Source organism: Mustela lutreola, chromosome 5, assembly GCF_030435805.1.
Source record: "Mustela lutreola isolate mMusLut2 chromosome 5, mMusLut2.pri, whole genome shotgun sequence".
NCBI classification, from domain to species: Eukaryota; Metazoa; Chordata; class Mammalia; order Carnivora; family Mustelidae; genus Mustela; species Mustela lutreola.
The window spans coordinates 51,155,474-51,183,145 of record NC_081294.1 but is presented as its reverse complement, the minus strand read 5'-3'; the positions used below and the strand labels follow the sequence as shown (position 1 = coordinate 51,183,145).

Below are 27,672 nucleotides of genomic sequence, written 5' to 3'. Positions count from 1 at the left end.
AAAATACCTGATTTTTTATCTCCAAAAGTTTCTTTAAAATTTGACTCTGATTCTAGAACTAACTATATTTGATTTAATATAAATATAATTCATCAAATTATGTATCAGCTATTGCTAAACCATATCCCTACACACACACACACACACACACACACACACACACACCAGGTTTTTTAAAGCTAACATCCCCAAATCATGTTGATTCTATAGCTTCATTATCCCAGACACACATAATAGGTTGTGTGCATCAAGGCATATGTGCCTCTGTTTCAGGTGTACACTCACAAAGATGGGCAGTCTCTTTCATAAGATAGGATAGGCCTACAACAGGGACTAAGAATGTTTCTTTACTTCCACATGTCATCCTAAGAAAGGATTAACCTAAAGGAAAGACAGAAGTGATAGTTACTAGTAAGGCAGTGACTTCCCTGGGATCTGAGGAATAATAGAAATCAGAGACTGGTCTGACTTTCTGCATCTTGGGTGGCTCCCTGACCTCATTATACCCAGCATCCCAGTGGAAATTGACAACATTCAATCCCAGCTCACAGAAGTGACTGCTTGTAAAAATGTATATACCATAAGCTCATCTCCATAACTCTCCCTCGTCCATAACCTTAAGAGCCCAGAGCCCATAATAAGCAGTGGAGTCTGTTATTAGAAGGTGAAAGAATGAGGGATGACTATGTGGTTCAGTTGGTTAAGCGTCTGCCTTTGGCTCGGGTCGTGATCCTAAGGTCCTGGGACAGAGCTCTGCATCAGGTTCCCTCTTCAGTGGAGAGCCTGCTTCTCCCTCTTTCTTTGTTGCTCCCCCTGCTTGTGCTCTCTCTTTCTCTGTCAAATAAATTTTAAAAATCTTTTTACTAAAAAAAAGGCAGTGTTCATAGATGAGGGTATGCTGGCCTTGCCTCTGATATGCCTATGTATGCAGCAATTCCAACTAGCATTTGCAAATCTTCTGAACCAGTGTGTTCTGGAAGCTTTGGCAATGAGGATGTTGCTCAGAATCTAAGGCATTTTCACTAAACTCAATTTCAAATACCAGGCAGAACACTGAGATTATAGGGATCAACTGATACCCACTATCCCTGATAGGACACAGAAGTCAAAGCTGGGAGGTGGGGAAGAATGTGGACAGGTTGAGTGATAATCCTTTACTCCTTGGGTGAATTTTGCTATAACATTTAGGAATTTTTTGTTTTGTTTTAAGCGCCCTCTCAAAAAGAAGAACAACAAAAGCAGTAGAGAAAGCTAGTCTTTCTTTGACTGTGTGAGGTTCCTTCTCCCACAGAGAGTAGGGGCCATTCCAGTTCCTTTAGGTGGCCTTATACTCAAACATTTATACTCTGAAGAAAAAAAACAAATCCTTCCCGGAATCAGCAGAGAGACCATGAATTATTTGACAGTAATATTCACATTTCTGGCGGAGGAGTAGCCACCCCAAATACATCAAGAAACAAACAGGTATATTTCCAAAATGCCACTGAGAAAAAAAATGAGGGGTACTGTCCCTATTCTTTACAGGAAAAACAAGTGGTAAAATAAGTTGATGGAATCACAAAAGTGTTTAGAAACCTGTTAAATGTCTTTCCATGGAAAGAAGCACTATTACTATTACTAAAATGCCACAGGTGCATTACCCGCCCAAATCCTCAGAAGTGGTGGCATTAGTCATGTGGATGATATTGCCCATGGACTGATTATACCAGTGGCTGCTTTACTGTGCTTTCTGGAGCCATGGGAATGTCCACAGAATTCTGTGGGTCTTTAGCATGGCAAGATGCTCCCCAGTACTAATGTCCCTGATTATCTTATAGATTCAGATCAGACCTTTCCTTGATTGGTCTTCCAAATGAAACCACACTCATTTCAGGGGATTAGGAGAGCCTCTGCATAGATCTTTTATGACAAGAACAATGGTGTCTTAGCAGGGCTTATCTGAGGTTCTCCAGAGGGCACCAAAGAAGAAAAGAAGACCTCAAACCCTTACCCACTTTAGGGACTTTTATGAAGTTAAAAAGGAAAAGCAAAATTCCAGTCACATCTCTTTTCCTGTGAAAGAGTAGCCTTGTCATGACCAGGGCACCCAGATTCCAACAGAAACATTAACATGCCAGGGGGACTCAGCACCAGTGGAGAAAAACAGCCAAGACCCTGCTTCCCTGGGCCTGACTGGGCTCAGAGGTACCCAGCTGAAAACCAGCTGGGCTCAGTTGAAAAGACCATGTGTACAATATTGGTTTGGTTCCAAATCCCATATTTAAAGAGGAACATTTCCAAATACAGCCCTAGACAAAACAGCCCACACTTTCAGGACAGGCCTTGAAACTGTCATACAGGAGTCATGAAGGGCACTTGGAGAATTAAATTTGACTTGGCAAATCCAAAAGGCTCCCAGAAATACCTGATAAATGCCTTAAAATATTTACAAAATGGTAGAAGATGGAATAGATTACCCAAGAGAGCAGAACTAGTTCAGTATTTGGCTAAATAGAAGGAGGACTTTCTAAGACGAGAGCTCCTTGAAATAGAATGTCTTGGCTTGGGTAGTAGGGAGTCCTATTGCTGATGGTGCAAAAGCTGAGACCACCAGAGACCTGAGGAAAGAGGGGAATACTTTTGAGAAGGTAGGATCTCCAAGCATTGAAAACTGTGGGGCTGGGTGCCAACTTGGATCTGGGCTTGGGTTTCAGATATTGTTGTTAAGACCTTGGGAAGTTTTTCTTTGACCTTCGATTTCCTCATGTGTGAACTAGGCCTAATAATATTCACTTCAGTAAGCTATTATACAAATAAAGACAATATTAACTATCACTAGTACTTGGCACAGTAGATATGCTGCTACATTTGTGATTATTGCTGCCACTCATATCTGAGCTTGATAAATGGGGTGGGAAGAGAAAGTTCATAATTTCCTGGGATTTCTTTAACCCTCTGGTTCTATGATTACCATGAGTCCCATCCCGTCAAACTTCTGGTGCTATCTTTCTAACTCCCTGACTGCCCAGAGTTTTCCATTTCAGCATCATCCCAGATCTTTCTACATAATGGTTTATATCCTCACTTTCCTAATCAGAAACACTCTTTCCTGAACAACCTTTCCTTGCAACCCTGCTTCCTACAGTGATAACTGGCTATTCTAGAAAATGATGTCTATCAAGAGTACTAAAGTAATATGACTATGTAATCACCTTCTCCTTTAATTTTTTTTCTTCTGCTAGGAAGCAAGGCTGAGCATAGTACCTAGTCTACAGCCAACAGTCAATCAAAACTCTAAAGGCTCATGAGGACAGATCTTCTATTAGTGGGATTCTTTAGACCATACTTAGCCTTTCTAGAGAGTTATGACGGTGGTTATTTGGGGCAAGGTAGAACACCAAACAATCTTGTGACAGGCTGCTTGAGGGATATTTAGGCACAGGCCAGGCCTTCCTCCCTTCACTTATTAATTCTCTAGAGAATCTTAAAACTCACTATTGTTCTTCTACCCAAGAAAAGAGCGGAGCTACGTTCAGAAATGCTGGAAGGATGTGCGTGTGGGAGACTTCATCCAAATGAAATGCAACGAGATCATCCCAGCAGACATACTCCTCCTCTTTTCCTCAGACCCCAGTGGGATCTGCCACCTGGAAACTGCCAACCTGGATGGAGAAACAAACCTCAAACAAAGACGTGTTGTGAAGGGCTTCTCACAGCAGGTAAGGCTCTTTCTAACATCTTAATACATGAGGTCAAAGGGGAGAAGCAAGCCAACTCTACTGGGAAATTGAACTTAGTCTGATAGCTAGAGGAAAGAGTAGGGGATGCCTCCTTTTCCCAAACACTTAGCTATACTTAATCTTCCCAGCAAGCCTCTTGGTGGCTATTATCCCTTTATCACAGATGGGGAAATAGTCTTAGGAAAGTTGACTAACTTCCTGAAAGCCTCAGAATTCCTACGTGGGGTCACACTCTATTAAGGAAACTGTGTTCTGTGCTCTGAAGAGTCTAATATCTCTTCAGTTACCTTTAGGACTAACTCACTTTTCCATGCTTATGCAGTCCTTGCCCATCCTCCCCAGCTCCACTCCCTCAATCACTTCCTCTTTGAATCTTCTCCAGAACTACTTTGACTCCAGTATAAGCTACAGGAAGGTATTGCTAACTATTTTTCCACTTGTGTACATCTTACCTTATCTCCTTGAGAAATAGGGAATGATCATCATCACTTTTAGTTAATGCCCATATACTTACATTACCATAGACATCATAAGGAAGTTACAACTGTTTGGTGGTTAAAAGCCCAGGCTCTGGAGGCTGACAGAACTGAACTCAAAGTTCAACCCAACCATTTATTAGTATTCTCACCTCAAGCAAGTTACTACTCTCTCACATCCTTATTCCCTCATCAGGGAAATGGGTACAAAAATAGTCCTTCTCCATTAGGATGATTCTGAAGACTAAAGGACATGTATAGGAATTATTTAGCATAAAGGTATACACATAGTAAGAAGCCTGTAAATAGCTAGCAGTAAATGTCAGTGGTGTTCAGAGGCAATATGTGTTGATAAATTGAAACTAGATGTGATATTCCAATTTTCAATTAGAATTCCTCTTGGAAGGGTTGGTTTTTAATCTAGAACCTTCTTCTGCCTGTGGAAAAGAATAAAATTCTATCAGTTTCTTCACTCTGTCAGCCTTTGGTGGGAGAGAAATTAGATGAGTCCGGGATTTAGGGGAAAGAAGGCAAGTGCTTCATTCCTCAGAGATTCTCTTGAAAGAGTTCAGTTTTCCAGATGGAAACTTTTTGAGAGAAGTTTCAATGACAACTTGACAACTGTGACAACTTGTCATACCTCACTTTGCCTCTCTCCAAGCACCTGATGAGCAGTTCTTGAAAAATCTCTTTGGTATGATTGATTCAGTCCACAGAAACCTGTTCTCTGACCTCTACATAGTTCTTCCCTAGTTCTGCTCTGAGATTCAGAGGAGATGAAGAAAGTAAGGAACAAAATGTAAGGTTTGGTGCATAGTAGGCCCATAATAAATGGTCTGTTACTGCTACCTCAGCTGTATTTACTACCCTGGGCATGGAAACCACCGTGACCACTTTGCTGCCATCTGCTTTTTCTTGCTATTTTGCAGGTTCAGTCTTTCCATTGGTCTCTCTCTGTCTCTCTCAAACAAATAAATAAACTCTTTTAAATAAATAAATAAATAATTAGAATTTAAAAATTAAAAAGTAGCCTCAGACAGCTCTCTAAGAAGGAGGAATTTGGGCTGCCCTTTGCTACCTTGCTTCTCCCTTATGTCAGCGTGAAAAGATCTCTGAACATAAGTAGAATTCTCTTCTAACTCTTTACTATAGCATTTCTCAAATGTGTTGGACAGACATGGAGAGTTGCAGGATAAATATATGTTGCAAAATCTCACAGAGTACTGCCTGACATCTCAGGTAATTTAAGAAAGCTCAAGGAGGGGAGAGGATGGAGACTGGTATGTAGCATCTCTAACCATTTCACCACAGAGAACTTTTGTTCCACAGAACATACTCGAGGACTACTGCAGGAGACATAGGATCACAATTTAGGGATTTGGTCCAAATATCTTACAGGTGTTCAAGATGTACCATCTTCACCACAGGAAGAAAATTTTAAAAATATATATGCATTCTTCCCCATTATCACTACATTATGGCTCTCTAGAACTGAGTAGGGGTCGGGCATGCATATTTTTAAATGCTCTCCCATATGATCATGCCATGAGCCTACCACATACCAGCTTTTTTGAAGACCTGTATGACAAAGGGGAGGTGTCACCTCAAGCACTCACAAAAAACCACTTTTAATAAAAAGAACAGAACTACCATCTTCATGCTTCTTAGATGTGCCTGTGCTTTTCCATACATTGTCTCTTTTAGTCCCTGCAACCACCCTATGAAGTAGATATTACTATCCTCATTTTACAGATGAAAACTGAGGAATAGAAGTAGAATATTTCACTATTGTCTCAGAGAAGATTTTGAGCACCTACAGATGTGGTTTGTTGGGAAGTTTGATATCTTAAAAAATAAGTAGTAAAAAAATAAATTTTTTTTAAAAAGCATTTCTTAGTTTTCCCTCTAACCCTTAATGACTATAAAACCTTCACCTTGCCAAAAGGGTTTCTACTAACAGAGATTTATAGAAACTTCCCACCCCATCTTTACACCCATACCCATTTTTACCATCTTGAAGATGATGAGAGATTATTATATTTTGTTAATTTAGAGTTGATAAGCAAACTTTGTCCCAGCTCCCCTAGATCAGCATTTCTCAAGACAGAGTGTGCCAATGCTTATCTCAAGAGATAGTTCTTAGAAAACAAGTTTCATTGTCAAATCTGATTGGAAAAACTGTCCTGTGGACCCCTCTTAGAGGGTCCAATGTACATCAACCTAGCAAGGTCTCTAAGAAGATCTGCAGTCAACAGATCTTTTAAACTTTCTTTAACCCTGAGTTTTCAGAACTATTTTTTGGCACAATAATTTTAGCATTCCCATGAAAATTTGGGAGGAAAACTAACATGGATTGTGGAGCATGCATGATCACAGTAGCTGAACAGTAAACAGAGAAGGACCTAGGCAATTCATCCTTCCCTTTCCTATATAGGTTCAAATGAAATCATAAACATAAAAGAGCTTCTCAAAAATATTTTTCTCCTGTGACAAGTCACATCATTCTCAAGGTTGCCAAAGAGTCGCTTTCAAAATCCTTTTCTTAGAATTCAAGTTGGACAAGGCCAACTTTTTTTTTTTTCAATTTAGAATTTTATCATGCTGGGTGATCTTTGAATTCACAAAATTATTGACCTGTTCTTAAAATATTTATTCCCACATCCCACTGCTGAGGAAAGAGAAGGAATCCAAAATTAGGCTTATGCTAAGGTCTTCTGAGCAGGTCAGGAGACTTTATTAGAGAATTAAATTATACCATTCTCTCTTTGATACCTTCTGATACCCAAAATCTCTTCTTAAAAGGATTTCCAAGATGAGTAAGAGGCATTTAATAGAAAAGAGTATGTGAAAAGAAGTATGTGCCTTTATTTTGGTAAATAGAAAATACCAAAGCCAAAAAATCAGAAATGAATTCTTCCAATTAATATTTCAGATGAAAGATATTCCTGGCTGTCTATTATCCAAATCACTGAACCCTAAGTCCTACTAAACTGAGTGTCAGATCATTTCCTAGTGGCCAGCCAAGTGCTTACCATGGCGAGTATGATATGTGGGTGAGCCTCTTCGTTGTCAACTGGGAGCTTGTTAAAAATGTGGAATATCAGGCCCTACCATAAACTCAATCAGAATCTGCAGTTTAACAAGATCCCCCACATGACGGCCGTGCACAGCAGACCATTGAAAACTCTGGCTTAAGGCATCATCGACTGATGTAATAATTGTGCTTATCTGTTTATTGCCCAAATTAAAGATTTTTAATTGACTTTCCCTTTTAACTAGCTTGCCTTCCATGAAGGTTAGTGATTTTAAGCCATTTTCTCAGTTAGGAAGGACCACGGGAGCTCAGATCTTCTACAGTGAAGGTGTGCACTGACTTTAACATATTTAGGCAGCAGAGCACTTTGCTGAAAGACTTGAGGGAAGATAGGGAGTCCTTAATCACCCTCTCATTTCAGTAATGACACACTTAGAAAGAAGCAAAAGGTAGCTATCCTCTCAACCCTGCCTGCCCTGAGAACCAGAGGAAAAAATCTCCTTTCCTGGGGGATTTTGTAATAAGACCTGCCCATGGTAGGCTGTTGCAAGTTTCCCTTAAGAATGATAGTCTTGGGGCGCCTGGGTGGCTCAGTGGGTTAAGCCTCTGCCTTCGGCTTGGGTCATGATCCCAGGGTCCTGGGATCGAGCCCCGCATAGGGCTCTCTGCTCAGCAGGGAGACTGCCTTCCCTTCCTCTCTCTCTGCCTGCCTCTCTGCCTACTTGTGATCTCCATCAAATAAATAAATAAATAAATAAATAAATAAATCTTTAAAAAAAAGAATGAAAGTCTTTCTACCAATTGACCACTGCTTGATGTTGAGCAGAGATCATATTTTCTAGAATTCCTTCAGTATAAAATCTATATCACGATATATAATGATAATAAGTAATATCAATAGATAAGTTGATTGATCATACACTGTGTGCCATGGGCAGGTCTCTTAAGTGTTTTAGACCTATTATTTTTCTCCTCTCCATAAATAACCCTGCGAGGTAGGCACTTTGAATATCCCCACTTGACAAAGGAGGCAAGAACAGTTAAGTAACCCTCCTAGCAGTGAGCTGAGCTTGGATTTAAACTCAGACAGAATTATTTTACTTTAACATTTTTTTCTTTTTTTTTTTTAAGATTTTATTTATTTTTTTGGCAGACAGAGATCACAAGTAGGCAGAGAGGCAGGCAGAGAGAGAGGGGAAGCAGAGAGCCCAATGCAGGGCTCAATGCGGGGCTCAATCCCAGGATGCTGAGATCTTGACCTGAGTCGAAAGCAGAGGCTTAACCCACTGAGCCACCCAGGCACCCCTTACTTTAACATTTTATTATGGATATTTTCAAGTGCATTCAAATGTAGGGAGAATAGTATGATGAATTTTTAATGTGCCCATCACCCAATTTCAACAACCACCATAGCCAATTTTGTTTCATCTATAGCCTCACTCTCTTCACTCTGCAAATTATTTTGAAGTAAACTTCAGTGTTGCAGCATTCCACATATAGACACTTTAATTAATCTATCTCTCAAGGATATGGTTTTTAAAACATGCAATGATACCATTGTCACTGCTAAAACATTAGCATTAATTTCTTGCTGTCAGCTTTCAAGTCAGTGTTCAGTGTTTTCCAGTTTGTTTGAATAAGAATCCAAGTAAGTCTAAAGACCTAGATAAGTTTCTCTTTTACTCTAGGGGTTCCCTGCTCAGCTTTCTTTTTTTGTTTTTCTTGTATATTCAGTTTTTGCTGCTGAATAAATCAGGTTGTTGGTCCTGTAAAATTTCCTACAGTCTGGATTTTGCTGATCAGCATTGACTCCCAGCTGTGTCATTTAAATGTGTTTCCCTGTTCATTATATTTCTATAAATTAGCAGTTAGAGGGGCGCCTGGGTGGCTCAGTGGGTTAAAGCCTCTGCCTTCGGCTCAGGTCATGATCCCAGGGTCCTGGGATCGAGCCCCGCATCGGGCTCTTTGCTCACCAGGGAACCTGCTTCCTCCCCCTCTCTCTGCTTGCCTCTCTGCCTACTCTGTCTGTCAAATAAAATAAATAAAATCTTAAAAAAAAAATTAGCAGTTAGAGCTCATGCCTAAATCTGATTCAGGTTAGGTTTGTGTGTGGGAGTGTATATGTCACCGTTGCATGAATTGATTCCCTCCCATCTTGCAAAAGGTGACCAGTGAGTTTGTCTTTTTTAGTATCAATGTGCACTGATGGATTTAAACAGATCTGACATGTGTCAAATCAGTGCAGTTGTTATCTTTATTGATTACCCCATTTTTAGCTGGTGAGACCTTCTATGAGTTGGCTTCTGAGCTCTTTTTCATGATCCTGTAGTCTTAATAGATCGAGTCCCTTTCGATGTAAAATAGGATTTAGAAATCACAATAAGATATGTCAGAGGTATATACAGCTATTGGATTGATCATTATTTCCATGCCATAATGGACACAACTAGGACTTTTTAAAGATTAAATAATCAAGATTTATGCTGATACTTGAAATTCAGGACTAGAGGTCTTTACACAACCTCATCAATATGAAATATGTAAACCCTTCTCTCACATTAGGCAAAGTCCTTAGCCACTGTACTACACAGCCTATTTACTACACAGTCCCCTTGGATATTTGACACTCACAGCAATCCTTGGAAGTAGAAAAGGAAGGGATTAGTAACATTTTCAAGATGAGGAAACAATTGCAGAAAAACTAAATCTTATCAAAGATTACCCCACGAATGCAGTGTTATGCCAAAATTGGAACTCAGTTCAGATGTACATGATTATTTTTCCCATTGCTGAAGGGATTCTTAGATCCTTTTATGTGTATATTTTATTTCTCAAGTAAATACAATTTTCACAGATATGAAAATACTGCAACTATACAAGTTCGGTTGTAATTATTTGCAATAATAATAATTATATCAGGAAGGAAATAACCTTACAAAAAAACTTACTTTTATTTTTGATAGCCCTCCGACCTATTTTTGGCCAGAGTTGTTCTAGAGCATGAGCACCACACACACACACACACACACACACACACAAACATTGGAGATCCCCTCCCCTTCCCAGTGTTTAGCAGTATTTGGAAACTTCTATTAAAAAGTCTTTTCCTACTTTTGTCCCTTCAGGGCCTTACGAGGAATTGCTGCTACATTATGTGAAAGATATAATCATGCAAAGTGTTAATAGATGATAGCTTAAACTTTTCCTCCTCCCCACTATCTCCATATACCGTGAGAACATATTTACTTTTGAAGAGTGGCCTTCGCAGTCATAACCACCAGAGATAATTGGGAATATTTCAGTCCAGTGTGGGAACTATTTGATGTCTCAAAGGAGAACCATACCAATCTACTATAAGGATTAGGCAAGACTCTTCATTGCATGTGACTGAACTCTGATTCATAGTAGCCTTGACGGAAAGAGAATTTACTGAAAGAAAATAAGGTGAAATGGGCCTTAGGGTAGTGTCAACCAGAAATTTAGAATCCATCAGTGCAACCCTCGCTTCTTGTCTAGGTTTCTCACCATGTTTGGCTTTCATCTCTCACATATAGACCTAACACTCACAGCTTCATCTCCAGAGAAGGACTGGAAACTTTCCTGATGTCTGAATTGAAAGGGATCCCAAAGACAGGGACTGATTGGCCTGGCTCATACTGTGTACCCATCCTTACACCAACCAATTAACTCTGGCTGGAGGCAAAGGATTCTGAGAGTGGCATCCTCTACTTGGACTGGATGGTCGAGATTAGCCTATGGAGCAGGAGGGTTCTGAGCAGCTCACCAATAAATGTCCACTAAATACGTATTATGAATCAGGGCTATATGTATCTAACTTACCTATGTGCCCTATCTCTGCCTACACAGCATCCTCTGTAACGTACCCAGAGTAAATCATTCCTCCCTCTGTGCTCCCATCGACCACCTTTGTCGCTCTCAAGCATTGTGCCTGCCTCACTGTAGTTCATTCAATGAATTCACTTTTCCAACCAGTATCCGATGAGGTCCTTTTATTGCCAGATACTGTGCCAGATCATTTTGGTGTTGTTTATTGGGGTGATGCACTATGATCATATATTTTGTGAACAACTGGATAAAAAGTTTCTCAACTAGGAATTCATACTCTCTTCTCTGTGACTTCTTTTGCCAGAAACATAAGGTACAAAACGTTGGCCCTCATGTCATTTTCTTTGGTCTCAGTTATCCATAGCCAGAAAAAGGCATGCAAAAAAGGTCTGTCTGTGCAATGGCCTGTGAAGGCACCACGGCCCATCTGGTGGGCATGTTTCAGACGTCATGTAGTCCCTCATTCATTCACCAAATATTGATGGATTAGGTCCTCTGTGTCAGGTGCCGTAGTGTGCACTAGGGGTTCAGATTTAAACAGGGGAGATACAGGCTGTGACTATATACTCTAACAGGGAATCACAAAGACAATGATTAACAAACACTCCCACAAATAATTAGTAATTGGCTCCTTCTAAGAATGACAGAAGAAGTCATTCTTTTTCCAGTATTCACTTGGCATGCCAAACCCCTGCCTTAGAGGTTGGAAAATGTCATAGCACAATTTCAAGATTAAATTTCGTCTTAGCCCTGAATAAGAATCAGAATATCTGTCCACTTGAATAAAGTCCACACAAGACTGTAAGGAATCCTTAGATAGGATCCCCCATCCTGCAGCCCAATCTGTGCACTTTAGCGGGAATCTCTTGGGCAGACAGGGAGACCTAGGGTGGTTGCATTATGCAGACCATCTCCTCACCCAGAGTCATAAAGGAAAGTAACTGCCAGTCACTCTGTTGCCGGTTATCTTGAAAAGAACTCTGACTCAACTGGGAGCAGGAAGGTTATCGAATGCTGGTAACTGTCATTAGTTTTCAGATGGAATTCTCAGAAATCAGAGGGTTGTCTAATTTGTATGCCAGGAAGGAAACCTTGGTCACTTGGCTTAGCAGCTAGGGCGTGAAGAACATTTGATTCTAGCATTATCCAAACTAATAAGCTTTAAAAAAAAAAAAAAAAGCAAAACTTTAAAATAGTATCCTCCTAAGGTTGCCTGCAGTGTAGCTCCTGGGTAGCCACCTGGGGGGTGTGGTCTGTGTATCCTGAAACCTTGCTCCACCTACAGGAATGCTCCAAAAATGAGCTAGTTCTGCTTTGTCATCCTCTCCCTGGTATGGGCAGGTTTTTCTAGTCATCTAGCCTGGGGGTCATGTAGAAACAGAATGAGAGCTGCACAGAAATTTGGCAATCCCTGGTTCAATACTTCTTTTTCACAGGCTCAAAGTGAAAACTCAATAAATAAGCACATTCTGTGTTTAAGGAATTTAGCTGATTTCTTTAGCTGATTTCCAGTTAACAGAATCTTTCTTGAATATCTCCTCATAGCTATGGAGGGGTTTCAAGGTGATGTAAAATGTACCTCTCTCCTCTAAGAACTTAAGACTATGGGCACCTATTTTTTTAATTTAAAGACCCTTTATGACTATCAAAAATCTTTGATAACCTTGCCCTGCCTAAGCCCTCCGACCTGAAAGCAATTGTCCTTTCAGTGTCCATTACTTAAGAAAATAAAACAAAAAGGTACCATGACTTTGGATTTGTAATTTACTGATGTCAAGAATTCCTAAAGAAATCAGAAAACTGGGGTGCCTGGGTGGCTCAGTGGGTTAAGCATTTGCCTTCAGCTTGGGTCATGATCTTAGGTCCTGGGATCAGGCCCTGCATGAGGCTCCTTGCTCAGTGGGAGTCTGCTTCTCCCTCTCCCTCTGCCCCTCTCCTTTTTCGTGCTCTCTCTCTCTTTCTCAAATAAATAAAATCTTTTTTTTTTTTTTTTAAAGAAAGAAATTAGAAAACCATGTATGAGACTTATGTTTCTGCTGTCTCTGGACAACATCCTGCTGCGTATAAGGATTTATAGACAAGCTGCAATGTGTAATCTACCAGCTGGCTTATAGAAATAGCTTGGTATTTAGCAATTAGAAGCATAAGATATTACAAGTTCCAAGTGAATGACATGGATATTAAGAATTGTCCCAAGCAAGACAGATTGCTACAGTCTGTGGTGGACACATGGGTCCTATTGGGCCTGGCAATGAAAGTTTAAGAGAGTTATCAATATGGAAAATCTACAAAGAAAGCATGATAAAGGAAAGGCCAAGAGGGTTTTCCTTTGGGCAGACAGCATTAAATGCTAATGCCAAGCAAAGAACATGTGTAACCTTTAGAATCAGACAAACTTGGGTGCTCTTGAGCTGTGTACTCTTAGACAAGCCACTTAATACAAGCAACACGCAATTTTCTCTCCAATAAAGTGGGGCTGACTTGTCCTCAGCACCTCACAGGAGAGCTGGGAAGAGTGAATAAAATCAGGTCAATAAGGGACAGCATTCTGTGAACTGCAATTTTACCAAATAAATAAAAATCATTAAGGCCAAGATATATCTGTGGGACTGATATATCACGTGGGACGTGCCACTGTTTCGATTAGACTTCTGTATTTGCAGGAAACAGAAATGATCCCAGCTAACTTAAGCAAAATAGTAACCTTGCAAAAATGCAGGGGCAGGTAGGGTAGAGGGGGAGAAGCGTACCATGTGGCTCACAGAATCAAAGGAAAGCTGAAAACCAGGTTCAGAAACAAGAACCAGGAGCCTCAGTGCAATGGCAAGTATTGGGAGCAGCAACTACTTAATGATCTCCATTGTTTTTTCTTCCTTGAGTCATTCCCCTCAAGTCAAAGTCCCACATTGGGAGAGTCTAATGGGCAGGGCATCTTGACGTAGAGTCCCATCGAGATTACAAACCACGGAGGAGAGGTAGTTTCCCATAAGGAAGTGAAAGGACTTTTAATGAAAAGGGAGTAGACTGGAAGGCGGGTAGCCAGAAAACAACTGCCCACTACAAACAATTTAGAAACATCATTCATACATATGTAATCACATTTATGAATCAACATGAAATTCATTTATAAAGAATAGAGGAAAATAGGCCTAGAAAAGTAAAAATTGAGACTAGTGCAGGGGAAATGGCCCGTTCCTGTTACTAGACCATATTTCAGCCTCTTTGTTAAATCTTGACCTTCCTGATGGGCCTCAGAGGATGCAGCTTGTTGATTCTGGGTCATAAGTCAGTGGATACCTTAACTCCAGAGAGTCATCTCACACTCGCACTTGGCCCACTTTCCTCTGCTTTCCCAGATACTGCCATTGACACACCTGGGCTAAACTGAGAACTTTGAGTTGTTTTATGACTGCAGTAACTGATTTGTGTCAAAAACCTCTCCATTCTTTCTGATTCTCTCTCACTTTACCCCGTGGCTCATATATTATGGGAATTCAATTAAATTTTTGAATATGTGAATGAATGAGTGAGTGAGTGAATGAAGGAATGAATGAATTGGAGACCAGTTTGGCCCATGTTGGAATGTTGGGATCTACTTCTTTAACTACTTTTTTTTTTTTTTTTTAAGTTGAGCCAAAGAATTTCCTTATAAGAAGCAGCCTTATTCCTATGAATCAAAGTTAAGAATTTGTGCCTGGGGCTCTTCTTAATTGCTTTGGGCAGTCTTTACAGAGAGGTCTCTTACAGAGAGGTCTTCCTTCATCTCCTCATCCATCACCTTTCAATGTATACATTCCTCACACCACCCTCTCCAGGACTAACCTTCTCTCAACAAATCTTAATGGTATGCCTGTTGCCTCAAGGTATTATGGGAGATGCATCAGAGGAGGCTGGCAGTAGAGGAAGTGTTAATGGAGGCAAAAGTAGTGTGGTAAGGAAGCACATAAAAAGGACAAATTCTCATTGGTTGGGGTGAAACAGTCTGTGGGGATTCGGGTGGACTTCATAGAGGAGGTGGCAAAAAAAAAACTTCTTAAATGCTTAAAAAAATTAAATATATACATATTTTTTGAGGAGATATCTATATAGATCATTATCTATATAGATATCTCCTCAAAATATATAGATCTATATAGATATATTTCCTCAAAAGAATGTCCCAATTTAGGTAGTGTCTTAACCTCTACCCTTCAAAGATACCCTGCTTTAAAATGCAAATACACTTGGAAAACATAATACCTTGCATTTCTCATTAGTTGTGGTATATTCTAAATATTTTCTACTAGATTTTAGACAATGAATTCATATCTTTTCATTATCAATCCCCTTTTATTTTTAACCTTGGCATGGTACATATATTGTAAGGAAACCTCCACCGTGTTTATACAATAGTTTCTATAGTATATGTAGGATAGAGTGAGATATACAGATTTCTCATCATTCAATCATTAGGAACTCCCAGTCATAAAATCTAACCTTTTTTTTCCAATTGAAGAGAAAAGAAAAGAGGGAAAAAATGCTATCATGCCCTCTCCTGATGGACAGATAGGATACAGTGTGTTCTCAATCTTAGCAACTTTATATCTCCTTAGTCTGAAATTGGTTCTAGAGCAATTCTCGGTTCTACCCCAGGAAATGTCTATAAACACTTTTGGTTATGACATCTGGCAGAAAGAGAGGGCTACTGGTATGAGGTTGGTAAAGGCCAGGAATGCTGCTAAAATCAAAGAATTAACCAGCCCCAAATGTCAGTAGTGCCAAAGTTGAGATGCCCTGGTCTAGAAATTCCTTGACTGCCTACCAACTAGATGTTTATGTAGATACTAGAAAAAAGAATGAGACCAAGCCAATGACTCTAAGAAACAACTTTCATAAAATGTAAAAGTCTTTTAGAAACAATCAAATAAAAGCACTTAATGGAGGCAAATCAAAGGTCAGCCTGACAACATGATGTAGTTTAGATTTTTCATGCTTCCTTGTTTGACTCCCATTAAGAAGGGTGAGGTGATCATGATGATTATAATAATGATGATTTCCAGGCACTGGGGCTTGCTTATTTTTTTACTAAGATATAATTGACTTATTATATTAGTATTAGGTATAGAAACAGTGATTTGATATTTGTATATATTGTGAAATCACAGTAAATCTAGTTAATGTCCATCACCTCACAGTTACAATTTTTTTTCTTGTGATGAGAACTTTTAAGATCTCTCTTAACAAGTTTCAAATATACAATGCGATATTATTAACCATAGTCACCTTGCTGTACATTGCACTGCATGACTTACTTATTTTTTAAGTAGAAGCTTGCTGTACATTGCACTGCATGACTTACTTATTTTTTAAGTAGAAGCTCGTACCTTTGGACCCTCTTTACCCACCCCCACCTCTGGCAACCACCAAGCCATTCTCTATATCCACGGGCTCAGTTTTTTGGGGTCTGTTTTTTAATTCCACATTTATGAATTTATTATATCAGGTACTTCAATTACAGAAAATGGAAAAGAAACATGGGAAAGGAAATAGAGCTGAGGGGAGATCTTTTTTTTTTAGTTTTTACAATTATTTAAATTCAATTAATTCACATAAAATGTATTATTGGTTTCAGAGGTACAGGTCTGTGACTCACCAGTTTTATACAATATCCAGTGCTCATTACATCACATGCTCTCCTTAATGTCCACCCCTCAGTTACCTCATCCGACCACCCCCCTCCCAAAGGAAGATTTTTTTTTTTAAAGATTTTATTTATTTATTTGACAGAGAGAAATCACAAGTAGGCAGAGAGGCAGGAAGGGAAGCAGGCACCCTGCTGAGCAGAGAGCCCGATGTGGGACTCGATCCCAGGACCCTGAGATCATGACCTGAGCCGAAGGCAGCAGCAGCTTAACCCATTGAGCCACCCAGGCGCCCCACAAAGGAAGATCTTAAACACTAATCTTTCCTTTGTGAATCAAAATAACACCATTGTTAAAAGAGCAAAGTGTATGGCATCAGAAGTCCCTTAGTTAAAGCTTGCCTTCTCACCTTACTAGCTGTAGGTCTTTGGGGAAATTACCAGGTCTCCTTAACCTTAGTTCCTTTACTTGTAAAATAGAGATAATAATAGTCTCTGCCTGGGGAACCTGGGTGGCTCAGTCAGGTAAGCCTCTGCCTTCCGTTAAGGTCATGATCTCAGGGTCCTGGGATGGAGCTCTGCATTGGGCTCCCTGCTCAGTGGGGAACCTGCTTCTCCCTCTCCCTCTGCCACTCCCCCGCTTGTGCTATCCTGCCCTCTGTCAAATAAATAAATAAAATCTTTAAAAAATAATAACAATAATAGTCCCTGTCTGATAGAGTTATTACGTGATTTAAAGGCAATAGCTTGTATAAAATATTTAGTTGGTTCTTAGCACATAACAAGCATTCATAAGTGCTAAAGCAACAATAATAAAAACAGGACAGAGAGGATTAAATGTATTGATGATAGTCAAGATGATGACCACAGAGACAACAGTGATGATAATTGGCTTTGGATTCCGAAGATGAGAACCACAGTCACACCAGTTACTTACCAACCCTAAGACAATCGCTTTACTTCATTCTCTATTTGCACATCTTTCAAAGTCTCCTACAGTCACTGTGAGAACTTAATGACATGTGCCTGGTATACGTATAGGAAGTGTTTGAGGGAGGAGGGTCTGGCGTGAAGGGCGGCAGAGACACACACACTCCTCTCGGGAAAGGGGTTGTCTTTTCCTGGACCCTGATGGCTCCCCAGGCCATTTTGCTTATTAGTGGGGCTTTCTTTGATAAAGAGCGGAGTCAGAAAGAAATGTTGGACAGGTGGGTTTCATCCACAAGTTATGAAAATCTGTGCTGTAATAAATCAAAAGGGAATCAGAAACTCCTGAACAAGGCTAATGTAAGGACCTTGCAGGGTTTGGCAGGTCCCTCCATGCCCTCCTGTCCTTGGACTCTCCTAGCAGCTCCCCAAGTGACTACAGCAAGTCCTTCAAAGCCAGCAATGCCCAGAACTTATCTTTGAAGACGGCAAGACCCACATGCCCCTCTTTACAGCCCATTTTGGGGAGGGAAGTAAGGAGCCCAGGGGACAGGTAGCTAGAAAGGGTCACCTCCTCAGAAAAAGAGGGAGATGGAGAGAGGACCCAAGGCCAGTGCCCCGAAGAAAACGAGAACAAGGGACACTTGAGGAAGAAGGTCCCTGGGAAGCCCCAGCACAGGGACAAGAGAGGCCAACCTCATATTGCTGGCATCTGCCAGGTAGGTAGGATTCAGCAGACACCCAGGACTCACTGCAGCAGGATCATTAGCTCTGAGACCCACTGCCACTCATACCTGAAATGAATTTGGATTTAGAAAGCCAGCAATGAGCCGAGTGATATGGATCGGAGTGAAGCGCACGGCTTAATCAGGGGCATGAAAGCAGCTGACAAATTACAGCGTGATTTGTCATCATCTCAGGACTCGGCAAGTGTTTGTCCCTGAAAGAATCAATACCTGGAGAGAAAAGGGCCATATTTTTAGAAACTCCTGGATGGGTAATTTATTTCAAGTGAGTGGAGAGTTTATTTATGTTGGCGCCCCCACAGATCCAATGGACAGTATATTTATACGAAGCCAGAAAATGCTGTCATTTCTTCTAATCAATTTGCCCCTTTGAACAGCTGTACCTTGAAACTTTCAGCAATAAATTCAGTCCCCATGCTAAAAGCTCTACCCAAGAAACCATTTCTCACCCCACCTTTAGCATTCCTTCCTTCTACTGCGTGGCATGTTACACCTGCTAAAACTCTCCATGTGGATTCTGTCCACTGGGGCACAAATGAGACAGGCAGGGAATGTGCAGTTAGCCCCATTCCGCAGATGGGAGACTGAGGCTCAAGAGGTAAAAGGAGAATTAGCCCATGCGGGTAGAAATCAAGATCTCCCCTCCCCCACTAGATTGTAAAATTTTATATACCTAGATAACCTAATGAAAGAGAAATCATGGAGAAAAAGGCAAGCATGTGTCTGAAGTACTTTGCTATGAGAATGTTCCCTGGGGGACAAGTAAGTAAAGGACTGTGCAAGTAAAGGACAGGCGTCCTCCTGTCAGACTTGGATTAAAATCCCGGTCCGGGGACAGCCATAGGCAGCCTGTCTACCCTTCTGAACCATGGTTTTTCCCTTCCTAAAGAGGAGATAATTGGTATTTCTACTTCACAGAATAATCGTCAGCTTAAAAATAAATAATATATGCAAAGTTCTCATCATAACAGCTGGCAGAAACGAATACAGTAAATGCTGTTATTGTGTTTTATTAGCTACAATTTCTACAGCATGTTCATAATAGAAAAACAAATTGAGACAATATAAATGTGCCATAGTGAAATGGTGAAATAAATGTGGTGGCATTCACACAACAGGTTTCTGTGCAGGTGTTAGTAAAGTTGTGTAAAAAATTTAATATCTGAAAATTTCCAATTTACATGAACACCATCAATTTTTTTTTGAAATGTACAAATGTATGTATACCCATATATAGATGTATGCGTTGGTATATTTTTAAAATTGTATTTTTTCAAATGCTATAAGTAATTATATACTCAAGAATATTAATTCTGGTTACTTCTAGGTGATGCAATTTATAATCTCTTTTTGATTGTGTCTGTGCTGCCCAATGTAGTAGCCACTTGCCACAGGTAGCCATTTAATTAAAGTGAAATAAAATCTAAAAATCACTTTCTCAGTCATACGTCCACATTTCAATAGCCCTGTGGGATGAGGGGCTTCCATATTGGACACACAGACTCAGAGCACTTCTGTCATTGCTGTAGGTTCTGCTGGATGGCGCAGGTCTGGAAACTCACACCCAAGCCTGCCAGAGAATTGTGGGATGGGCAGGGACCTCCCTCTGCCGTGCTTCCAACTTGCCAGCATTCTCAGTGCATCTGCTTCCTCCTTCTCACTGAGGATTTCCGTTTTCTTCTAACATTCGACAACTATCATGAAGCGACAAAGCAGAGATCGCCTTAGCTGTGATGGTTTTAACAGTGTTTAGCTCTCCTAGTAAAACTAGATCCCTCTGATTTAATGCCCTCCTGCTGTTCTCTCCCTCACAGGACGTACAGTTTGAACCCGAACATTTCTGCAACACCATCGTGTGTGAGAAGCCCAACAACCACCTCAACAAATTTAAGGGTTATATGTAAGTCTCTAATGTCTCTGTGCTGCTGGTAACTATTTCCCCTACAGCTAGAACACCACATCCTTTCTTGAAATGGCTGAAGAGATTGAGGATGTGTCTTTCTTTTTACCATAAAGAAACGCTAAAGAAAACTAACAATGTTGGGAAACTTTTCCTTTTTTTTTTTTTTTTTTTGCCAGAGTGGCATTTAATTATTTTGCTGGGTTAAATTTACTAATTTTTTTTTAAACCTCTGGTGATGAAATAACATCAGAATCATGACCGCACTCTGATTCAGGAAAGGCAAGATTTCATTGAGGTCAGTGTTCTCACAGAGCTTGCATTGCATTGCAGGTAAGAACGGGGACTTCTGGGTTTGACAGACCTGAGTTTGAAATCAGGTTTTACTCACTCACAAGCTGTGTGGCTTTGAGTAAATTCATTAACGTCTCTGGGCCTTGGTTGTCTTCTCTGTAAAATACAGATTACAAGGTCTACATCATGAGACTTGTGTTTTCTATGAATTAAATGGTTTATCGCACACAGAACCCACAGCACAGCAACTCGCACAGAGTGAAGGGTTGATGGCGGCTGCGTTCTTGTCATCAGTGTTATTCTTACGCCTCAACTTTAGTTTGGCCTGAGAATTTGATGGTCATTCTGCACCCATATCAGACTACTGGTCTTAATGCAAAGATAGACCACAAAAGAGCAATGGAAACGATGAGAATATGAGCCCTCACACAGCGTTTTCTCAGTTTCTAGAGTATTTACAAGGAACATCATCTCTTTCACTCTGTCCAACCACCCAGTGAAGTGACGATTATGATCCTCCTTTTCCAGATAGGGATAATCTAAGACTTTCCAGATACAGCCAAAGGCGCACAACAGGTAGCAGACAATGCCAGGACTTGAATCCCAGTCTTTCCACTTGAGCCCCAGTATGTTTTGCATTGTTGTGCAGGACGAGGCTCATCTTGGTAAGGCAACTTCTTGACCAATCAGGTCTGGAGTGAGGCTTCTTGGAAGGCAGATGTCTGTGCTTTCTCTCCGCCCACATATTCTCAGGCCTGTGTTGTCAAGAGGAACAATGAGCGAGGGGAAAGGATAAGAACAATACAAGAGGAACAGCGGCTTTTAAACCCAAATTATTTTAAAATGCACAGACAGCACAGATGGAGACAGGCAGAGAAGGGCCAGAGCTCCTGGCAAAGAGGAGGATTCGTTGCCTGCATCTGTTCAGGTGAACTTGCCACCTGCCCCAGCAAAGAGGCCATCCCTCCTGCCCGAGGTTTGTGGATTTAGTTCATCCCAAGTCAGCTGTCAGACATTCTCATGTTAGAGTCAAAAGAATTGCAAATGGAAAGGACTCTGATTCAGTGCAAGTTAATGGGGCACTACTCTGGGAATCCTAGTGTTGTGAAAATAGCATGACAGCTGCTATCTGTGGCCTGGGTTCCTGAGTCCTAAGATGTCCCACGTATCAGGTGTGCAGCCTTCGAAAAATCTCTCGCCCTCTCTGGGCTTCATCTTTTTCACGAGAAGGATAATCACCCTTCTAACTTCCCAGAAGTATGAAGAATCAAATACAATGATATAAGCAAACTTAGTATATAACCACAGTAAGGAATAATTGGTATTAAAAGTCATATTGTGTGGCAGGATAGCATCCTGGAGCCAGACTTTGTGGACTTGAATCTCCTTTCTGCCATTAACTAGCTCTACGAACTTGCCTCAGTTTCCCTTTTTACAAAGTGGGTATGGTAACATAACCTATCTTCCAAGGTTGTCGTGATGACTAACCGAGTTAGTAAATGGAAAACAATTATAACCAGAACTAGAAAAATGAAGTATTGAAGAACTAAAAAGAGAAAGGCCCTAAGGGCTCAGATTATTATTCTTTTTGTTCTCCCTAATGCTTTGGGGAAGTTATATTTAAATTTAAATGGTCCCAAAGGAAGGGCATCAGGGTTGATAAAGGTCAGACCCCAGGTAATTTAGAAATTTCTGGTGTGAGGTGGAAAACTGCAAGGCCCCTGAGACTAGAGCAAGGAAAAACCTCTCAGCTTTCAGGAGTTGCCTCCCCCATGTGGTACAGAGGGTTACTGTCCCCCTCCTGTGAGGTCTGTTAATTTCACAAGAGACAGAGCAAGAGGAGGGTGGTACAGGAGAGAGGCAAGTGAGAGATGCCGCTCCACATAAGAGGACCCTTGCCAACTCACAGGGGACTGAGTGGGGGGTGGGCAGCACTGTCTGGTGGCTTTGGCAGACTTGCAGTCAGACCCCATGGTCTGGTCCCAGCAACCAGGCGAGACAGAGTATGGGGAGGCTGCTTGAGGAAACACTGTGTGGTCTTTGGGATATCCTATCCACACTAAGCCATTCTGAGTGAGAAAACTGAAGCCAATGCTTTTTCAGCAGAACCCTGACTTTGAGGTGGGTAGATGATGATTTCCATAAGGATGGATAATTCCCTTTTAATGGTCCAGTCCCCACCAGGCTTCCCAGGAGCAATGAAGGTTGTACTTGAACTTGGAAACCAGATGCCAAGTTAATAATACCCATTGCTCTTCTGAAAAAAGGGAGGAGAGAGATCGTGTTCACTCACCACTTCTAATTCTGTGACACTAACCAGTGATAGCATGAAGAGGCCACCAAACCACTCCCGGTATTTCTTCATCCCCAGGGAGCATCCTGACCAGACAAGGACAGGCTTTGGCAGCGAGAGTCTTCTGCTTCGAGGCTGTACCATCAGAAACACCGAGGTGGCTATTGGCATCGTCATCTATGCAGGTCATTGACTTCTGTTGTCCTTCCCCTGGTCCTCCCTTCTCCAGCTCCTCCAAATCCGCCTGCAGCCAGTGGGAAGCCACAACAGTTCTGAGGGGTACAAGCAACTTCCCCTTTCTCAGCTAAGCAAAGTGAGACTAGAATCACAGCAGGTTATTTGGTTCACAGGAGATGTACTTAGATGCCAGGCGAACATCACTCATCTGAACAGGAGGGGTTCATGCTCATTGATCTCTCATGGTCTTGTGACCCAAAGGCAGGATGAAGAGTGCTTTCTTGAGCCTGAGCAATAATAATCTCACCAAACTTAACAACTCCACCTTTGTGTGAAAACTGTGCCTCTGTTTCCTCATCTAAGCAAATGGGAAGAACATTTGGTTCAGCCTCACAGCGTACTCGTGAGGGTCAATATACAAAACAAATTACTTCTAACACAGTGAGCACTCAGTGTGTTTTAGGTGTTCCTTCTGCAGTTCTGTGTGTATTACTTATTCATTTCGTGGTGCTCTAGCTTCTCCTTTCCACTTTGATCTTGCTTTCCAATGGAAATTTTAAAAACCTGGCAGCACTTCTCACAATGAACCCGAAGTCTGAGAGGCCGTCTTGAGACTGCTGTATACCCAGCACTTAGCTAGCACCCCAGCACTCAGCTGGTGCTCAATAAATTTCAGCTCTTACACCAACAACTACAGACTCTTCCTCTGCAGAGAAAACTCAGTCTTCCTGGAGTGTCTACCTTTGCTGGAAGACCCCAAATTGTGTTTTCCTGGGTCTCCCACTCACTAGGACATCTTGAAATATTTTGCTTGTTTGGTATTTTCTTTGGTTTGATTTGTTTTGGAATTCGTAGAACCCTATTCTTGATGGATAGGGCAGAGCATTTAAACATCAATCTACCTGAAGATTCACTTTTTGGAACTGTCAAAGAAAAACAGGTTTTTAAACAAGTGATGTCCCAGTCTAGCTAGCTTTCCCTAACTTGGTGGAGGGGGATTGTTTGGCAGTTGAGGTTAATCTTTTCAAGGGTCTTTGGCAATGAAGTTCAATGCCATCTGGTAGATCTATGAAAGATAAACTCTGAAGCAATCCCCACTCCCCCAAAAAATCCCACAAGGGCTTAGAGTTTGCTTCTCTGCCTGATCAAAAGCAAAACTGTGAGTGTGTGATGAACATGGTAAATGAGGGGAAGATTTGGGAGAGAGTAAATCGTGACTCTAGGAGTCAGGCTGCTTGGGGGTGAAATCTACTGGCTGGCTGCCATGTTCCTGAGTGTGTTGGTTAAGGTTTCAACACGGGGATATTAATAGTTCTCACCTTGTAGGGTTATAAGATTCAAATGAGATTGTCTGTGAAAGGGGCTTAACACAGTGCCTGGCACATATTATACTCTCAAAAAATGTGAGCAAAAATGATACTAATTTTTTCAATATAATGATCTAGAGTAAGAGGTTCTCAACCTTGGCACTATTGACATTTTGTTCTAGATTGTTCTTTGTGGTTGGGAGATCAATCTTCAGGTAGATTGATGCTTAAATGCTCTGCCCTATCCATCAAGAATAGGGTTCTATGAATTCCAAAAATGTTTAGCAGCATCCCTAGCCTCGAGATGGCATTAAGATGTGACAAGCTAAAATTTCTCAATACATTGCCAGATGTCCCCTGGGGAATAAAATCATTGCTGGTTGAGAACAACTGGTCTAGAGTCATAGTCTCTCCTCTGACAATATGGACAAACAAAATAGGAGCACCTCAGAGCCAAAGGCTCAAAAAGGCCAAAGTGAGCCTTCAGAAGGAAGAGATCCAACATAGGTGTGTGCTCCTCACAAAAAAATATATATTGAGCTCCCACTGTGTATAAGGAAGTAATTCAGATACTTTGTGTATATCAATTCACTCTCCTGCCCAAACACACATATACAACTATTGTCTCTCGTTCTGCAGATGAGAAATTGAGGTACAAAGGGATTAATTCACCCAAAGTGATTTGTCTCCTGAGATTAATTCCTTATAACCCAATGTCAAGTCTCTACGGAGATAAGCTCTGATTCTAGAGACCACCTTCCAACCATTGCACCATACTGCCTTCCCTGGGAGCCTGTTTACCAAAAGAATAGTGGGCTCTCAGAAGGTGGGAAGCAGGTGGGTAAAGAGGGAGGTCTTAGGACCCCGATGTGAGGTGTGCCTGAAGCAGGTGGGAAGGCCTCAGTACCATCAGCACAGTCAGCCTGTGCTCATTGCTGTGGAAACCCCCCTTAAAACTACAGCAACTTGAGTCTGATTAATAAGCCCAGAGTTTGCTCACTCCTACTGTTTTGTTGCCACTTTAAATCCACAAGGCAACCAGCTAAAGAGCAGTAAAGCCATTCACTGCTGGAGCGAATATATTGGTTTTCTTTAATTTTGCACAGCAAATATGTGTTGGTTTTTGTTCTTTTTTTTTTTAATTTGCCGAGGACTATAACATGGTGTTTACGTTTAACAGCCCCAAAGGACAAGCTCTGTCTGAAGACAAAATCTCAACTTGGCTCTCAGCTCTTAGCTGTGGGGCCTGGGTAGCACAGTTGGTAGGAGAAAGAGTAGGAATCAGAATGCTGGGTTCTCAGTATGGCTCTGACGTTATGGCGCTTTCCCGTCAGGCAGGTCTCTTCTACTCTCTGATCCCCAGTCTCCAACTGGAACAAGGGTACTGGATGAGATTGATAGCTTTCAAATTTTGTTGTCCTCTCTTTGAACAAAGTTTTTTTTTAAAGATTTTATTTATTTATCAGAGAGAGAGAGGGGGAGAGAGCGAGCAAAGGCAGACAGAATGGCAGGCAGAGGCAGAGGGAGAAGCAGGCTCCCTGCTGAGCAAGGAGCCCGATGTGGGACTCGATCCCAGGACGCTGGGATCATGACCTGAGCTGAAAGCAGCTGCTTAACCAACTGAGCCACCCAGGTGTCCCACTTTGAACAAAGTTTTATGCAGAATTCTGAGATAGGTGTAGAGTGGCTCAAGGCTAATGCTGGGGTAGAGGCCTTTGGCCCCTACCACCCGTATGGCCAAAACTATGTTTGCCCAACTCTTTTCTCTCCCTTCAAATGTCCCTTATATGTCATCTCCTCTGAGAAGCCATCCCTGACCATGTTCTCTAACACCATCTCTTACTTTTTAGCTCATTGTGTATTTCATGGGAGTTACTACTAACTGTAATTATTTATTTGTTTTCTTAAATATTTTCACCAAAATGTGAGTCATTTGCCTCATCCTTGTATCCTACAATTAGCCCATAACAGTGACCTTGTGAAAATTAGAAAAAAAAAAAAATCTTTCCTCCAGTCAGCTTACTGTCATTTGCAGAAGTTTATCATGGTAAACCTACAAATCTAAAACAACTACAAAATGAGGGGTGTTTCTTGAGTTGTGCAGTGTACAACCTGTGCTTAGGAGCTCTATCAGTGTGCACCACAGTGTCTGGTGTGGAGGTGATTCTCAGTAAACATATGGTGACAAATTGTGTGAGGCCTCACACAGCTGTTCTCAGCCATCTCCCTGAGGCAGGAAAGATTTAGGTTAGAGGAAGAAGCCTCTCTTCTATTGTAAGCTTCCGTGAGAAGAGCTAAGGATATGATCCAGGCCAGAGGAAAACAGATGCTAAAGACTTATTACCTCATTTTCTCTCAAAGGCCATGAGACAAAAGCCATGCTGAACAACAGTGGCCCACGGTACAAACGCAGCAAGATTGAGAGGCGCATGAACATAGACATCTTCTTCTGCATTGGACTCCTCTTCCTCATGTGCCTCATTGGAGCTGTAGGTATGGAATGTTCTGGAAAGAACAAGACAACGGTAAACTTCTGTTTCTTTGGGCAAATTGTTTCAGCTCTCTGAATCTCAACTTCCTCATCTATAAAATAGAGTTAATGAAAATAAGTCCCACTCTGCAATTTAATAAGATATCAGTCAAATAAAAATGCTTTTGGGGGCACCTGGCTGCCTCAGTTGGTAGAGCGTGCAACTCTTGAGCTCAGGATCCTGAGTTCTAGGCCCACACTGGGGGTGGAGATTACTTTTTTAAAAATGCTTATGAAAATCTGCTGAAAGTATTATGCTCTCTAAATATTAGGAATACCATCTATCATTTATTTCTCCAAGAAATACTGAAACCAGGCACTCTCTTAGCATAAGAAAATAAAAAGATGCATCAGTCTGAGGACTGGTCCTTATTGAGCTCACAGTTTAGCAGGAGAGAGTCCAACATATGAACAGAATTGGTAAAATCTGTCCTACACAGTAAAGACTGCATGCAAACACTGTCTTAGTTTTCCATTGTTCTATAAAAAGACAACACAAATTTAGCAGTTTAAAACAATACTCATTTATTGTGTTACAAAGCTAGAGGTGAAATGTCCAAAATTAATTCCACTGGGTTAGTTCAAGGGTCAGTAGGGCTCATTTCTTCTGGAGACTTTGAGGGGAGACTCTATCCCTTGTCTTTCTGAGCTTCTAGTGACTCCTTCCTCTTTTCTTGAAGTGCATTACTCCAATCTCTCCTCATACTTCCTTCTCCTTTTTCTATAGTAGTATTTCCCTATGCCTCCTTTTTCTTTTTCTGTAGTAGTATCTCCCTTTGCCTTTTTCTGTAATAGCCTCTCCT

The 27,672-nt window shown here is 41.1% G+C and overlaps 1 protein-coding gene across 2 annotated transcripts in view; it reads left to right on the top strand.

Annotated features, from left to right (window-relative positions):
- The window catches only part of ATP10B (ATPase phospholipid transporting 10B (putative)), a 169,655-nt gene that overhangs the window by 83,223 nt on the left and 58,760 nt on the right, over nucleotides 1-27,672 (top strand). For both annotated transcript variants that reach the window (XM_059174217.1, XM_059174218.1), the window contains 4 exons: nucleotides 3,494-3,698; nucleotides 20,183-20,268; nucleotides 22,934-23,040; nucleotides 26,701-26,832. In XM_059174217.1, coding sequence (XP_059030200.1) covers nucleotides 3,494-3,698; nucleotides 20,183-20,268; nucleotides 22,934-23,040; nucleotides 26,701-26,832 — 530 coding nt within the window. The remainder of the gene's footprint in view (nucleotides 1-3,493; nucleotides 3,699-20,182; nucleotides 20,269-22,933; nucleotides 23,041-26,700; nucleotides 26,833-27,672) is intronic.